The 18,626-nt window shown below is 37.5% G+C and overlaps 1 protein-coding gene across 1 annotated transcript in view; it reads right to left on the bottom strand.

Annotated features, from left to right (window-relative positions):
- Window positions 1-17,844, bottom strand: part of LOC139130123 (arylsulfatase J-like) — a 29,899-nt gene extending 12,055 nt beyond the window's left edge. The window contains exons 1-5 of the mRNA XM_070695841.1: window positions 17,591-17,844; window positions 4,323-4,434; window positions 3,569-3,620; window positions 2,807-2,910; window positions 2,307-2,413 (exon numbers count right to left, since the gene is read on the bottom strand). Of these exons, the coding sequence (XP_070551942.1) occupies window positions 2,307-2,413; window positions 2,807-2,910; window positions 3,569-3,620; window positions 4,323-4,434; window positions 17,591-17,723 (508 nt within the window). The 5' untranslated portion in view covers window positions 17,724-17,844. The remainder of the gene's footprint in view (window positions 1-2,306; window positions 2,414-2,806; window positions 2,911-3,568; window positions 3,621-4,322; window positions 4,435-17,590) is intronic.
- Window positions 17,845-18,626: the final 782 nt, after the last annotated feature.

The following is an 18,626-nucleotide window of genomic DNA, read 5'->3' as shown; positions in this document are numbered from 1 at the left end:
CGATCCACTGTATTTTGTTTTTCAATTCAATCAGTAACAAATTGTACTGTATACTCTGAAGATTTTTTTTGTATCTCGGAGCCACAAAGAGTTACTAGTAACTTGTTACTTCATTTAATAGCTGTAGATTGTTCTGATACAGGATTTTAGAGAAATTATCTGTACTTAAACTTTTATGGAAGCACAAGTGTACAATACGCCTATTATATCAGCACAGATGATGAAAGCTTTTCTCTCAGCTCTGCTTCATCAAAGCCAACACGAGTAACTTAAACGAGAAGAACATGAATATCTCGTAAAAATCTCTTGAACCTTATTAGCATTCAAATGTACTTGTAATTTTTCGTATAATGTGAATGTTGCTATACCTTTCTTTACTTTTTAGGAATAATGAAACAACACCAAAATCCGAACCACATGGCAAAGAAATCAATCTTTCATCACAAAAACTGCTAACATTTGGCGAACAACGTCATTCTATGTTCTAAATATAACCTATCTGATGTGATATATTACTTTTTTAATTAATATCGGTCACCGACCGGTCTTGATCCGACACTGATTTTCGGCATCAATTCGCCTCGCAAATAGTCGCACGTAGACAAACCTAATACGCCTCACTGACGTCACCAAAGTGAACTCAGTGGCGCACTGTTAGAGATGTTGCTATCCATATGAGAGTCTATTTACGCAAGGGGATAATTCACACTTACGCAACACACACGAACAGAAAGCACAAAACAATCATACAAAACCAGAAACAGTGGGTTTACGCCAAACATCGGGGAGCTTTTTAGTCCACCATGACAGAAATGATAGTGGTCAAACACACGATTTAATATGCATCAATAGATCTCCAATTGTGAAAAAAAAATAATTTTTTCCTTAATTTCTTCTAAAATGATCTTTTTTAACAAAGAATTGGTAAAAATGGCAAGTAATAAGACTGCTTTTTTTGAATCAGCACTATCTTTTACATTGAATGGAATTTCCATACATCATCTGCTCACGAAATTTGAAGAAAACATTTTTTTCAGTTTTTTTCTAAAAATGACAAGTTTTTTGAAGAAAAAGTGGCGAAAATGGTAATTTGTCTTGAATGGAGCAAATAAGACTGTTTTTTTTCAATCAACACCAATGTTTACATTTGAATGAATGTTCCATACATCATTTGATCTCCAAATGTGAAGAAAACAATAGGTTTTCCGTTTTTGTCCAAAAATGACCATTTTTTGAGGGAAAATCGGCCAAAATGGCAATTTTGTCTTGAGTTTGGTGAATAAGACTACTTTTTGTGAAATTAGCACCCATTTTTACATGGATTGAACTTTCCACACATCGTTTTATCTATTATTGCGAAGAAAACGAATCGTTTTAAGTTATTTTTGTCTAAAAATGACTATTTTTTGAGGTAAAAGTGGCCAAAATGGCAATTTTGTCTGGAGTTTGGTGAATAAGACTGCTTTTTTTGAAATCAGCACCCATTTTTACATGGAATGAACTTTTCATACATCATTTGATCTCCAAATGTGAAAAAAACAATTGATTTTCAGTTTTTGACCAAAAATGACCATTTTTGAGGGAAAATCGGCCAAAATGGCAATTTTGTCTTGAGTTTGGTGAATAAGACTACTTTTTGTGAAATAAGCACCCATTTTTACATGGAATGAACTTTCCACACATCGTTTTATCTATTATTGCGAAGAAAACGAATCGTTTTAAGTTATTTTTGTCTAAAAATGACTATTTTTTGAGGTAAAAGTGGCCAAAATGGCAATTTTGTCTGGAGTTTGGTGAATAAGACTGCTTTTTTTGAAATCAGCACCCATTTTTACATGGACTGAACTTTTCATACATCATTTGATCTCCAAATGTGAAAAAAACAATTGATTTTCAGTTTTGACCAAAAATGACCATTTTTTGAGGAAAAAGTGGCCAAAATGGCAATTTTGTCTTGAGTGGGGTCAATAAGACTGCTTTTTTGGAATCAGCGCCGTTTTTTACATAGAATGGACTTTTCAAACCTTCCTCACCTAAAATTCTGATTAAAGCCACCTATCTCTTAGGGTTTAAGTTCCGTCAGAACGCAGAGTGTACTACACTCTTGTTAAGGTGGAACGTGGTGTTTCTCAGTCATTATTTAAGCAATAAAGCACATCCAGCGATGGTACACCATGAGATTTTGGCAGCATTGTGACCGTACTCTCGTCGATGGATGATTTATCACTTAACATCGACAAAGCTAGAAAACGGAACAAATTACTAACTCTGAAATTTTTTTACGACAAATTAAACAGTATGCTTACAAAACGAGTGAGTGTAGTAGTCTTGCCCTGCCAAGTAGTATCCGTAAAACTTGTCAAATCCACGCCTGGTAGGAGTGTATGCCTCTTTGCAATATCCTAAATGCCATCTGGATATATAGTAAAACATGGACAAGAAAACCTGCGGACACTTTTAATGAACTCAGATACCAAGCTATTTACCAAAGCAAATCCTTTCTGCACCACCACATAACACAAACCTTTAAATCCAGCGAGCTTGCAGTCTCGCGGGATATTTACTTGCCCCTGCCTAACTACCCAATACCTTCATAGCTAGACCCACGTGCACATACGTGTGTATTTACCGACTTACACATAGGCACATCTTCTTCATTAAAATCTTGACAGCCAACCAACAAACCTAGCTAGCAAGCTAAGTACCTACCAATCTACCTCGTGTCTACCTACACGGTATCTACACTTGCTTATCAATGCAAAAAACCATGTCAATTGTCATGATGAATTAATGTACTTGAACTAACTTTCCGACCATGTATGTTGAATAGCCGAGTTGATGGAGTTTTCTTGGCAGAGCGGTCAGATTTAATGGAAGCCCGTAAGGCAATTTGTTCCTTATTCCTCCGGTCTGAAAAAGATAATCGATTGTTTGAAGTTTATATGACACTAGATTTTCAAAACACACTTTCTCTCGTGAATGTAAAATAGATTTTCCCTTCGAGAATTTTGAATATAAGCTGTTATCAAGAGATCAGGTATAACATCTTAAATATAATGCGCTAAGCACTTTGACAATATTGAGTTTATGCTTAGCACAAGCACACGGATAGAGTAAAACCCTTCGTTTTGTACTTTAATGCAATTGCCTTCTTTCAACGTCTGTGAATTGGTTAAAATCCCAACAATGGCCATAGATGAATGGATGGATTGATTGACAGACGGACGGAGCGCAGGGAAAAGAGATAGAGGATGAAGTGATGGATAGATAGATAGATAAATGGATAGATAGATAGATAGATAGATAGATAGATAGATAGATAGATAGATAGATAGATAGACGAAATGGAGAGTGACACACTGATAAATAGATACAAACAGAGATACATGTACTTAAATAGATACGCAGAAAATAGATAGTTACATTGAACCTCTTGTGGAATTTAAAAAATTTAGTGTCGTTGTCGAAACATGCATATCACTGCAATTCTACTCAGCGACAACTCGTAATTTTTTTGCATTTTAAACCGGTTACAAATCAATTGATATCTAATTCACACTGTTCTTACCTGAAAACCAAGACGATATGAATAGTACCCAGTCATGAACGCCGCCCTAGATCTGAAATGACATATAACATAGTCAGCATATAATTAATGAGTACAAGAAGCCCCTAATATGTCGCTGATTGGATTCGCCGCTAAAATGATAAACAAAATGACGGAGTAAAAAAGTCAAAAAGTGCGGCCATTTTATTCAGTAAGGCCTCGATGCACTCTGATCCTATGCAGGACGGATACGAAGGACTCTGCGTTGATTGAGCAACTTTGACTTTTGGAAGTATAGCCTTGCACTCTCCTGCAGCAAAATAAGCACATTCTTTGGCTTGTTGAAGCGACACTGTTCAAACCGAACAAACTGTAATACAATAACAAAGTCTCTGTTAACTACACTACAGTCGTGGTAAAAAGAAAGCGTTTTCCATTGAAAAAAATAAAAAATACATTCCAAAGCCATAAATATTATTGATAAATATTATGGATAAAATAATGTTAGACCGTGTGTTTTCCGACGTGTTACTTTGGCTAACACTAAACTCGTATAATAAAGTACATTTGTAATGCGCCTAATCTCTGAACAGAGCTCTAGGCGCAATAGAAACAAAAATAAAATATAACAGGGGAAATGAATGAACCACCGGGACAGGAGACAAGGCAACACCTTTTTGTAAATTATTATGGTTATAGATATATACATACAGGGTAATAAACTCTGTTCAAAGGATTGCGTTGATCTTTATAATGAACTGAGAGCTATACTCACGGACTGCAAGATTGCGACACATAAGATTGATTTAGAATTACGCCCTCTCTGGCGAGTTTGTCGATCGTTGGCGTGATGAGATAAGGATTGTTGTAACCAACGTCTGCCCAACCTGAAATAAAAAGCGACGAGAATAATTAAACATGATCTAACGTGCGGACATGCTTGTTTTATCGAAACTTTTAATCTCTGGTTTAAGTGGTTATTGTTGGTAATTGGTAGCATGAATAATATAAAGGGGCAACGTGTTAAACATTTACGTTTAATTATTCGCAAAATCGGAAAAAACAGGTCATTAATTTGCGAGACTTTGCCCTGCTGAAGTGGCTTCCCTCTCGCCCGAATAAATTGACAAACGTTGTCAAAAAGGCTATTTATTTCAGAATTCTTCTTCTTCATATTATTATATTATTATATGACAGAACCCCATGGCGAGAGAGTGCAAGCGCGCCGTACCAGCGGTATTTGCACGAGTGTTTGCGGGGGATCAGCCGGGGACAGCCGGATTCAACGCAAACACGAGTGCAAATACCCCAGGTACGGCAAGCTTGCTCGCTCGCCATGGGGTTCTGTTATTATTACATATGTTTCCCCCTGTTAATTTTATCGAGAAAACAAAGGAACTAAAAACACAAGCGAACACATTTTAAATAGTTTACGCGACACACATTGAAAGACAAGGATCACGCGCTGTTCTATTCATTTGCATGCAGGTATGGAATAATGTTTTTTGGTATTTGCACTGCAGTGCAAATACCGGTAGTACGCGCGCGCTTCGATGCAAGTAAACTGTGGTACATATGTAATAATAATAAGTATTATATAGAAATAATAACGTGAATAATAATAGGTTCAATTTCCGTGAAAATTTCACCATTAGGGTATTTTTGGTCGAAAAGACCAAATATGATATCGATTTCACTGCCCCATGTTTCCATGGTAACCATTTTAGGGGTTGAAAATTTCAATTTTTCTAATATCCCATGAAAAGTTACTTTGATTGATATGAAAATTATCTAGTGGGGGAGTTCGGGTCAGAGAACACAAAAACCAGACTTATTTTAATGTTTCAAGTTGCCATGGTAACTATTTTGGCATTGAAATGTTACTTTTTCCCTAATGGTTCTACTCCGGAATAAAAAGGACGCGATGCGTACGACGTTCTACAGACTCAGTACGCCCAAATAATCACGTGATGCCGGTACAAACAAACCCACATGTGTACTGAACGCATATGGAAATACACGTACGTCTGTGCGCCTTTGCGCACATGGCTTTGTTTGTACCGTGGTCGATTCGAATTCCGGTTTGGCCTATTCCTATTAAAAATGTACTCGGACATAAATCCCGGTATTTTGGGAATAACCTCATTATTATACACCTTTTTAAATCCAACTTTACCTCAAAAATCAAAGTTAAAGCTTTTTGGGGGATGCCCGTCCCGCACTGCACTGAGCGATCGCGAGCAAACTGAGAACGCGTTAGGCCTAAGCGCGTCCGCTAAGCACACAGAACGAAATTTCAAACCCGCGCAGCGCAGTGTACGTGTTAGAAATTGTAGGTCGGCAGCATAATTTCACCCGAATTCACAGGCTTTTGATTCACCACTACTAACTTTGTGAAGTACCAAATGTTTAGAAGTATTGCCCCGCATTGACGTAATGGTGTTTTGAGGTCAAAGGTCAAATAGCGTCCAATAACACCAAAAGTTATTGTACTCCGCGTCAAAGTTATTGGATTCTGCGTCCTCTGATACCGAAATTTACTGTACGAAGAAAACTCCATAGATTGCAGACGCAGGTGTATAACAATAAAAATAATGTGTATAGGGGCCATTCTGGTCAAAATTATGTTTTCCGTTAATTTTAGTGTATTAGAATTAATTTTATATAGACCAGAAATAATTTTTCAAGCATTTTTAATTTTGTTTCATGCAGTCATCTCAAATAAGTGTTATATAGTATATTACTAACTTATTATGCATTCATCGAATCAAGTTTATGCCTTCAAATTAATTTCATGTGATAAAATTATTCTAACAGTATCTCAAATTAATTCAATGAACCCAGTACCCCTTAGTACCCAAAGTACCATTATTTGTCACAAGCAGTAACAGTAGCACAATTTTTTTTTAACACATGATTCACTGGTCCTTATTTATTTTATGAATTTACAATTAATGATTTCTTTGCCTCATTCCAGGAAGAATAATGAAGACAAATTATTTCTGATTACTAAAATTATGACCATGTAGTGGTGCATTAGTGTGACCTGGCGTGACCCCATACACTCTATGATTAGCTAGATCCCTTTCCATGGTAGCAACGGCTAAATTTGAACATGGTGCCTGTATACCTTTGAACATTTTTTTTAAATCCAGCAGGCCAAGACAAGGGGGAAATACTACAAGATAAATGATTCACGTTTAATACTGTCCTACTTGACATAGTATAGGGCCCTCTCTTGTGCGAACGTCGTAGGAAACACTTATTGCAACAATTTACCCTAATTCCTAAACATAAAGAATCGGCTGTCAATTAAACTGCGGTTGCTAACCAACCGGGGGTAAACAGTGAGACTAAACATGCCCAGAAATACGAACGCAATAAACTAATTTTTTTGACGTGTTCCAACTAACTCACCATTAAAACATGTAAAACCGCAAAGATTAGTAGTTTTGGCGTGTGCCGGCTAATCGGCTAACAAAAAACAGAAAACCGCAAAAAGTGATAAAGAAATGTAAATAGCTATGGAATATTTTCTATAAAAATCTCTACATATGTATATCAACCTGGGGAATAAGATTTTGACCTGTGGCTGTAGCACAATGCTCAATGGAATAGCCAGTATTATTGTAAAAGGCGATAGTCATATCAAACTATTGACATGCGACAAAAATAATCAATCTTTCCACCTTTCAGCTTGGTGAAAAACGCATTTATTGATTCGCCAAAGGCCTGTGGATTCACTTATTTTTGCACAAGTGCTACATGGACATAGGAAAAAGTTCGACTCACCCTCTGGATTGTTGAGAATATAACTGACTGTTTATGTGAATCCACCATGATGAGAGTTCTCGAATCCAAAACTGTAGCCGTGCTCAAATACAAATGTCTTCTCATTAAATTACGTCATTGTATACAAGAGTTAGCATTCCAAAGTCTGTCACCCTGTTTTTTACGAAGTTTGGAGAAGGACGGCATTTCCATCTGAATGATTGAACGACGTGAAACACAAAATTCCATCGCATATGTTCCGGCAATGTAGTACGTACAGTAGAAATACGCTGCAGTTACGTAAGCTTATAAATAAGCTTATACTCCACAAAATGGCCACAGGCGGCTTGAACTTTCTAAAAGGATTTCCTAAACGTCCTACTTGGTACCTTAACACTCACATGTGATATCCTGAAAAGTATTCTCTGCAGTAATTCCAGTTTCTGTCAACATTCAACTGTTCAACGACACGATAGCACGAGCTTTACTGACACGCGCACATAGACTCAATTGCGCATGCTCTCTGAAGGGCGTGCGCGTGAATTGCGCGTGTTCCAACAGTGAAGAACGCGAATCGCAGGGTCTCTGCAAGACTACACTGGCAGGGCGAAACATGCGAGATGCAAAAAAATGTTTATTCTGCAATGCCAATATTACGCGTACGAGGTTCGGTGGTCGCAGAAAAGAAATTTCTCTGCACAGAGAGAGAGAGAGAGAGAGAGAGAGAGAGAGAGAGAGAGAGAGAGAGAGATTGTTGATCTATGTTGGAAATCTTTTTCATAGTCGTGAGTTTTGATGGAAGAAAATTAAACTAAAAACAAAATTAAATTGAACTGATTGAACGTGTATCCATAAAGTTCGCACAAAAGTAAAAAGTCTAGGCCTGCTGGTATCGCTTAAACTGCTGCTAATGTCACTTTTCTGACAAGCATTACCCCTTGGGTTAATGATATCCCCGTCTCTCCGAACAGTAAGCTTATGATGCATAATTCTGCGCTGCACATACAACAATTGGAAGTCACACGATTGACAAAATTAAAATAAACAACACCTCTTTTTCAGAATTCCAACACAGCTACAATGAACTGTTATTAGATTTCTATATAATACTTATAGCCCCTAAACTTGTAATAATAATAATAATAATAATAATAATAATAATAATAATAATAATAATAATAATAATAATAATTATTATTATTATTATTATTATTATTATTATTATTATTATTATTATTATTATTATTATTATTATTATTATTACAAGTTTAGGGGCTATAAGTATTATATAGAAATCTAATAATAGTTCATTGAGGCTGTGTGGGAATTCTGATAAAGAGGTGTTGTATATTTTAATTTTGTCAATAGGGTTGACTTCCCATTGATGTACGTGCAGCGCAGTTTTCTTCCATCAAAAGTCACGACTATGAAAAAGATTTCCGATATAAATTAACCCTCTCTCTTTCTCTCTCTCTCTCTCTCTCTATGAAAAAGATTTCCAATATAAATTAACTGTCTGTCTGACTCTCACTCTCTCTCTCTCTCTCTCTCTCTCTCTCTCTCTCTCTCTCTCTCTCTCTCTCTCTCTCTCTCTCTCTCTCTCTCTCTCTCCCTATGAAAAAGATTTCCAATATAAATTAACTCTCTCTCTCTCTCTCTCTCTCTCTCTCTCTCTCTCTCTCTCTCTCTCTCTCTCTCTCTCTGCAGTGAAATTGCTATGCTGCGACCACCGAACGAATATTTTCCATACATTAGGGGTATTATTAAAAGTTCATTATATAAATCTAACCAGTGTAGTCTGGCACACAGGTTATCGTAACGTAGCCCTACGAATATGGCGAGAGTGTCCGGCTTTGGCTACGCCGCCTCCCACCTCCGAGGTGGGAGGCGGCGTAGCCAAAGCCGGACACTCTCGTCATACTCATAGGGCTAATCGTAACGTTGCTTGGATAGTCGTTAGAGGCGGGCGGCCGCAGGTCGCCGTTTACTTGGGTCTTTTTTTCCCAAGTAAACGGCGACCTGCGGCCGCCCGCCTCGAACGACTATCCAAGCAACGTTACGATAACCTGTGGTCTGGCAGAAACCCTGCGATTCGCGTTCTTCTCTGTTGGAACACGCCCGCGCCCTTCAGAGGCGCGACGCGATTCCCAGAGCATGCGCAATTGAGAGTGCGTGCGCGTGACATTAGAACGTCTCGTGCTATCGTGTCGTTAGCTTTAAAAATGATGGAATGTCATCAGAAACTGGAATTACTGCAGAGCATACTTTTCAGGATATCACATGTGAGTGTCTAAGGTACCAAGTAGGACGTTTAGGAAATCCTTTCAGAAACTTCACGCCGCCTGTGGCCATTTTGTGGAGTATAAGCTTATAGGCTTACGTAACTGCAGCGTAAACAGTATTTCTACTGTACATACTGCCGGAACATATACGATGGAAATGTTTGCATTTCACGTCGTTCAATTATTCAGATGGAAATGCCGCTCTCTACTCAAAACTTTGAAAAAAACAGGGTGACAGACTTTGGAATGCTAACTCTTGTATAACAATGACGTAATTTAATGGGAAGACATTTGTATTCGAGCACGGCTACAGTACAGTTTTTGATTCGAGAACTCTCACCATCAGGTCGGATTCACTGAAACAGTCATACAACTAATAGTTGTATGCTCAACAATCCAGAGGGTGAGTCGAACTTTTTCCTATGTCCATGTAGAACTTGTGCAAAAATAAGCGAATCCACATGCAGGCCTTTTGCGAATCAATAAATGCGTTTTTCACCAAGCTGAAAGGTGGAAAGATTAATTATTTTGTAGCACGTCAGTAGTTTGATATGACTAACGCCTTTCACAATAATACTGGCTATTCTATTGAGCATCGTGCTACAGGTCAAGATCTTATTCCTCAGGTTGATATACATATGTAGAGATTTTTATAGAAACTATTCCATAGCTATTTACATTTCTTTATCACTTTTTGCGGTTTCCTGTTTTTTGTTAGCCGATTTGCGGTTTTCTATAATTTTGAGTTGACACGCGCCAAAACGATTAGTCTATTGCGCTAGTATTTCTGGGCACGTTTAGTCTCACTGTTTACCTCCGGTTGGTTAGCAACCGCAGTTTAATTGACAGCCGATTCTTTATATTTAGGGTAAATTGTTGCAATAAGTGTTTCCTACGACGTTCGCACAAGTGAGAGCCCTATACTATGTCAAGTAGGGAAGTATTAAACTTGTTATCTTGTATTATATTCCCCCCTTGTCTTGGCCTGCTGGGTTTTTAAAAAGTGTTTAAAGGTATACAGGCACCATGTTCAAATTAAGCCGTTGCAACCATGAAAAGGGATCTAGCTAGTCATAGAGTTTATGGGGTCACGCCAGGTCACACTAAAATAATGCACCACTACATGGTCATAATTTTACTATAGTTAAACAATCAGAAATAATTTGTCTTCATTATTCTTCCTGGAATGAGACAAAGAAATCATTAATTGTCAATCCATAAAATAAATAAGTACCAGTGAATCTTGGGTGCTAAGGGGAATTGGGTTCACAAAATTAATTTGAGATACTAGTAGAATTAATTTTATCACATAAAATTAATTTGAAGGCATAAACTTAATTCGATGAATGCGAAGTTAGTAATATACTACATAGCACTTATTTGAGATGACTGCATGAAACAAAATTAAAAATGCTTGAAAAATTATTTCAGGTCTATATAAAATTAATTCTAACACACTAAAATTAACGGAAAACATAATTTTGACCAGAATGGCCCCAATATACATTATCTTTATTATTATACACCTGCGTCTGCAATCTTTGGAGTTTTCTTCGTACAGTAAATTTCGGTATCAGAGGACGCAGAGTCCAATAACTTTGCCGCGGAGTACAATAACTTTTGGTGTTATTGGACGCTATTTGACCTTTGACCTCAAAACACCGTTACGTCAATGCGGGGAAATACTTCTAAACATTGGGTACTTCACAACGTTAGTAGTGGTGAATCAAAAGCCTGTGAATTCGGGTGAAATTATGCTGCCGGCCTACAATTTCTCACACGTACACTGCGCTGCGCGGGTTTGAAATTTCGTTCTGTGCGCTTAGCGGATGCGCTTAACGCGTTCTCAGTTTGCTCGCGATCGCTCAGTGCAGTGCGGGACGGTCATCCCCCAAAAAGCTTTAATTTTGATTTTTTCGAGGTAAAATTGGATTAAAAAAGGTGTATAATAATGAGGTTATTCCCAAAATACCGGGATTTATGTCCGAGTACATTTTTAATAGAAATAATGGAAAAAGGAACATTTTCAATGCCAAAATAGTTACCATGGCAACTTGAAACATTAAAATAAGTCTGTTTTTGTGTTCTCTGACCCGAATTCCCCCACTAGATAATTTTCATATCAATCAAAGTAACTTTTCATGGGATATTAGAAAAATTGATATTTTCAACCCCTAAAATGGTTACCATGGAAACATGGGGCAGTGAAATCGATATCATATTTGGTCTTTTCGACCCAAAATACCCTAACTGTGAAATTTTCACGGAAATTGAACCTATTATTATTCGCGTTATTATTTCTATATAATACTTATATTATTATTATTATTATTATTATTATTATTATTATTATTATTATTATTATTATTATTATTGTGCAGTGTAAGAAATGGTCATGCAGCTGTATACCTGTCACCCACAAGCAGTTGCATATAATACCATAATAGTTTAATGATATTAACATAGTAGTGCAAGAGGGTCCATGCCGAGTATTGCCGGCAGATAGTGTCCGGCCAGAGACTGTTTCAACACGTGACAATCATTGTTCACCAGCTTATTTTATATGCATTTACGAATGGGTTTGTCGGGACTTGTTTATTTCGGGGCAGATATGCAAATCAACAGATATTGTTCATGACTGAAGATGTTAACTTTGATGACCAAAAGATAATCTGTTTATACAATTCAATCAGTGAAAAGAAAGGTTCTCGTGTAGGTTTTCAGAACTGCATTTCTGGTAAGTTGAATGATGATAAAAAAAACTTGGTCTGTAACGTAACCGTAGACTCAAGAAGATACCAGGGTTGGATTTTAAAATTTGTTATTTTACTGAAACAGAAGACCGTTGTGTCATTTATGCCTTAAGTTTAAAGTATTAAACAGTTTTTGCAAAACGACATGCATGATGTCACATCAAACCGTCTGGCATTCTACTTGTCCGACGCCATGAGGTTAAGAGTGCGTCATAGTAATACGATATAAAGGAGCACACGTAACCGAAACGTGCGACAAAGATCATCATAGAACACAATGTATACGGCAAAAGTATGCAGAAAGTATCAGAAACAGAACAGCTGGCTGTTTGCACCCAAGTGTGCACATTGACACAAAAAACAACGATTAATAGGTGCCGTACTGTCCCTCCAACTTAAAGAGGGACGACGGATGTTGCTATTCATTGATTCTAAAAGTTGAGGTTCACATGAGCGGGTAATATTTAAGGAAACCTTTTCTACGTATGATCAAATTACTGAGTTTTCGTGTGTCTTTTTTAAGTTCAGAGCAAATTGGTTGTATGTTTTCTACTATGAAAAATTTGGCTGTCGTTGGCCAATTTATGACCTAACGTTTTCAGCAAGTTTAAAACAAAGTAATTCATCATTGTTTATGTATCAAGCCAGTGATAGTTATGCTAGGGCAATTGTCATTAATTTTCGGAGTGGAATGTCACATTTCCCACGATGCTTTGCCCAAAGGCAATATGGCTTCATCTGAAGAAGTATCAATCTGATATATTGAACGTTGAATAATGAATGTATAAGTTGAACTGTCCAGGTACGAGACAAAAAACCTGCAAATTCACTGTCTGTTCAGGTAACAGCACTGGTAACTAACAAGTGTACAAACAAGCGTATTGGACTTGGAACCAGACTGGTCATCAGCTAATCCTAATAAGGATCAGTAAGCACATCCATGAACTTTTTCTCCACGGCAATGGAGGGAAACCGTATTTATAGTCCTACGTTATGGCTAATATCATACTTTGCTAATATATGTGAATACATAAACAGTCGGGCGGACGGGAAAATTCCTGTCGGAAATTTTTTACATGTCTGAACACGCATTGCATCGATATTGACGATATGGTGAGTTTTCTTTTATTGTGGGAAAATATCCACTTTACATATTATGTATATGTACCATTATTGGTGAAAAAGGAAGAATGTTTTACAATAGCCATAAGACATAGGCTGGCCTCATCTTGATTTTCAACCATATATGACGGTTCACCTTTTTCCATCCTCAATGTCATTATTACTCAATGGTTCGATATACAATTCTGCTGGTTAACAAAAGTGACGATTGAATTATCATTTGACAAAATATATAAGAGTATCACAGCATTTTAGTAACATGAATAAGAGACCAGACCCTGCAATAGTGTACATTTTTTAGCTTTGTATTCTTGTACACATTCTAATTCTGACAAACCTATAAAGTCTCCTTATATACGACAATGATGTATGGGAGAAACTGGCATAGCCCCAAATATTAACAAGCTAACATTTAAGAGAATAGTGACAGATCCGTTAGTTGCTAGGCCATTCACTTGGATTGTGTATTCATATGAACAAGCAAGGAGCAAATAAAATACCTAGATATTGTAAGGTCGACAAAGCCTTCACAAATGGTTTACATACACAGAAATATTTCGCTGTTGTATGTAAGATTGGTAGTATAGCACTCGTTTCGTTTCGGTCGCCGTGCAGAGTAACGATGTGAATGTGAACATCATCTCCACTGCCAGGCTGTTGTGATGGTAATTACTTAAACGCCGTACTTAAACCCTATGATTTATGGCAACAGACAAAGCCTCATTGCATGGGATTCAATAAATCCAATTTTGCAAAGGTTAACTTTCTCTACACAATATGTATTTGTTGGCTTGCAAAAATGTTATATTGAAAATATTTTGGAACACTGAGTATCGGTTGATTTTATGCTTAAGCAATAGATCCCGCTGCAGCTCGGTATTCCCGACCCTGTGGCATAATGCGCGACATATGGTATCAATCGCAAGTCGAGAGCTACATTGGGAGATTTACACCCACAACCGGCCTGTCAAAGGACTTATTGCTATTATGATTAAATTATGATTTGAAAGGTGTTTTCTCTGTAGATTGTGAAAATGGTAAAAAGTACAGTAAAATGTGATGAACCCTCGTGGAACACAAGTGCCGAGACGGAAACTCACTATTTATAACGAGAGAGATACGCTTCAAGCGTGCTCGGCTATGACAGCGACGTAAACAACAAAATTAATCGATTTTCCCCACACCGTCGCAGTGGCCAGGAATTTGAAAACAACTAAAATCTCGCAGGCGTTGTCTACTGATAGCCGTTAAATGTAGTAGAAAGACCTGACGGTGAAAAACGCTTGAATGTATGTTTCACTAACATACTGATTTTGCCGATATTTTAATACTAAGCAAGGTAAGGTCTGGTGCAGCAGACTAATTGCAGATTAGTGTTTGAAGGTTACGGAAAACATACACCTAAATAGTAATTACAAATGAACGCCAACAGACCTTAGTCATTACGGTACTGGAAACCTAATCTAGCACTCTTGGTGTCCGTTAGTGGCAGCTGTCATGTGTTGGTGTGTTGCAGGAACATTTCAGTATGCTACATTGAGAAGCTTTTCAGCATAACATAAGAATTTCAATGTTTGAAATGATTTTTATTATGAATAAAAGATAAAAGCAACACTGCGCATCAGGCTGTGTTTGCGGGCAGATTGAATAGTTGCCAGTATGATTAAAATAAAAAGTATCGACATTTTACAAATATCCTAATACCTAATCTAGCACTCTTGGTGTCCGTTAGTGGCAGCTGTCATGTGTTGGTGTGTTGCAGGAACATTTCAGTATGCTACATTGAGAAGCCTTTTCAGCATAACATAAGAATTTCAATGTTTGAAATGATTTTTATTATGAATAAAAGATAAAAGCAACACTGCGCATCAGGCTGTGTTTGCGGGCAGATTGAATAGTTGCCAGTATGATTAAAATAAAAAGTATCGACATTTTACAAATATCCTAATATATCATACTTCAATACTTACTATACTTTTGATTCGCATAGTTGCTCTGATTTTAGCGGGCATAGAATCCCGGTACACGATCCTTTGTACAAATAGGTATGATAAACTTTTTACGTCGAGCTGTCAGACATACGATACAACGAATTATTATTATATGAACATGTTTACCCCTGAAAAGACTGAACGGGGTTAACATATAGAGAAGGGGGATAAAACTGTCCGCAGCTGTTGCAGTTTGAGTACTTTGTGCAACGAAATGCCTAAATTTGCCTTGAAGTGTTTAAAGAAATAATTGACAGCAGACCTACACAAGGACAGTAGAGCGTGAATGTACGTGAAATCGTTTCCAGACTTGTTGGCAACACGCGATGCCTCGTATTCATATCATGCACGCCATAGTAGCAATAGTTTTTTCATCACAGACTAGTTGCCCGTACGCTTACCTCCAGTGTAGGTGCACTGACATCACTTTTGCCGTTACAATGTGCCGCTGGATGATATACTAGGCTGTGCTTGCATAGCTAGTATATCGTAGACAACCGAGGGTACCACATAATAAATGCATTCTCATAAAAATGAGCTCACACCAGCAGCGAAGGAATCTGACAAAATGCAGTAAATCAGGTGACAGTCTGCTTTAAAATGGACGTAAACTACAGGTATCGCCTTGATTAATCAACACTGAGGTTATAAGCTACCATTTATAGAACTGACACCCTTTCGGGCACCTATAAACTATCGAAATATCGTTAGTAGTAGGCCTCCAGTCTTATATCACAGCTTATATCCCAAATTCCTGTAAAAACGCACTGAAAACGTTATGCAATACAAGGTTTCATCAAATTACTCTTTCCCGGTCCACTCACCGACTGCACCGAGGTAGAATACGCCTCGGGAGCAGATGTTATCTCTCAAATTTTGCAATTCTTTTCTGATGTAGAAGTGTCTTTATAGTTTTTTTCAAAATTCGAAAATTGTACTTTCCCCCATAGAGTCTACACAGGGATGTCGGCTATTTCGCAACTCAAATATCGGTTTATTTGGTAATTTCTTTCTCTAGTTCAAAACTTTGCACGGTGACCCCTTGTTTTTGTTCTAGATTTCTTAAGAGAATGGTTGAAAGTTTCATCGAGGAAAGTTTGAGCAAAAATTAAGTCTTTCTCTTTCGAGGCGCAGACTACCTTACGCAGCGGGTGTAGGATATTTTAACAGAACAATGGCATTTATCTAACTAAAATTACCGAAAGGGTTGCAGGAAAAAAAATGCAATGCTGTTGATAAAACAAACCAAAATAGTCTGTCTGTCAGTCCTGATAAGACTTTGCGACGAATTCGTAATGGCGTATTATTATATTTTCAATATTGCTAATATTAATTTTGTTAAAATGATACATAACGTAATCGATCGAAGCAAACTTGATTGATTACATCGTCAGATTAAATGATGGCGTAGTTGTAAGTCTTTGGAAGAGAAAACACCCAACGTTTGATAAATATGCGAAAAACGTACGTCCGCATTTGATGTGATACAAAATTATAATATTTAGATGTTTTTCGCTTTAATTTTTTGACCATTTTAACAAAGCACAGTTCAGCGTTGAATCAACATTGAAATGCACTTCAATCACTGGGACTATGTTTCAGCGGTCACTTTTTAAGAATGTACTAATTTTCTAACTGTACTTTGAAACAACATATAGTGAGAGAGAGAGAGAGAGAGAGAGAGAGAGAGAGAGAGAGAGAGAGAGAGAGAGAGAGAGAGAGAGAGAGAGAGAGAGAGAGAGAGATGCTTTCTGAATATAAATAAAACTTCAACCTAAAGGAGATATCTGTATGTATTTTGACGATGTTGACAGGCAAACCAAAGTACAGGACGAGATACCCATAACCCACAAACCAATGGAGAATTGAGGAATAAAGTGCAGAACACCATGCTGGAGTCTCGAACTCACCATCCTCTGACAGTGAGTCCGTTGCTCTGGACTTACAGGGTCCCGGACTCACCATCCTCCGATAGTGAATCGGGTACCCTTGAATTGCCTCACGGTGCCCCATCATTTCCGAATAAACTTTTCTCTATTTTCGTCTGGATAAATGAAATAACAGTGAACAGGTTAGCATGTTTGGATATGCGATGTATGTTGCCGCACTATTTAATCCACTTACCTAGATCGTCTGCGAGGATGAAGATGATGTTGGGCTTCCTCAGTTGCCCGCCATGATTTTTCAGGGGGAACTGCCACCAGATATAGCCGAAGGTAAATAGGCTCAAAACAGCTAAACGACTGAACGCACGCATCGTTTGATAGAAGTTCGTGTTTTCCTTCTCCCTGTCGTCATGAAAAAAGTTGCAGATGTTAGCAGTGTTCAATTTTCGGTCGTTTGCGAAGATCTGAAGAGGCGCAGAGGCGTGGGGTGGATTAGCGCGTCATCTGTCTGTGACATATACGATGCGAGATTAGTTATGACATGTGACCATTTAGAGCGTTAGCATTCTTTGACAAATATGTTACTAAAGTATAATAAATTTTTCACACAATCCTTTATACATACGGTCATTCATACATTCAAGATGTTACACAATGCCACAATTTCACAAAAGTAAAAAGCAACATACATAAAAGTTTCTGAATGAGCATAATTGTAATATTGGGTAACGTTAAGATAGTATGCAAATCGACAGTCAAAGACTCAAAAGCTTTTATTCAATGTTTCCTTAGGGGAAACATTAAGGGTATACTGTCACCTCTTCCAATTTTGTCGCAGTTACCATGGAAAGAGAATATCTAATCAATCACAGATTTTAAGTGGGTGGCCGCTTTTTAAAAACAACGCCCTCACATGGGCATTTTGAATACCAAGGAACGCCCCTTTGACCATATACGGGCATATTTAGATAACAGGCGATTGTATACCTTTAAACAGTTTACTAAAACCAAGAATAAAGGTCAGGGTTCATAGTGCAACATTTGGTGACAGATTCAACAAATTACTTAACATATATCGATAATCGAAATCTATCTCTGTGTTTACTCTATCGTGATAAAAATTATTCATATTTTCGAAAAACTGAGAAGGTGAAAATGCTTCTCCATCCTAAAGCTTTAAAACGTGTTCCACAAACGGTAAGTCACAAAAGAATAGTATAGGTTTTGAGTCCAAATATTTGTCACACAAGCGCATCATGCCGTGATACCACCAA

The sequence above is a fragment of the Ptychodera flava genome, chromosome 3 (genome assembly GCF_041260155.1).
Source record: "Ptychodera flava strain L36383 chromosome 3, AS_Pfla_20210202, whole genome shotgun sequence".
NCBI classification, from domain to species: domain Eukaryota; kingdom Metazoa; phylum Hemichordata; class Enteropneusta; family Ptychoderidae; genus Ptychodera; species Ptychodera flava.
Note: the sequence above shows the minus strand (reverse complement) of the source record. Positions and strands in the feature narration are given on the sequence as shown.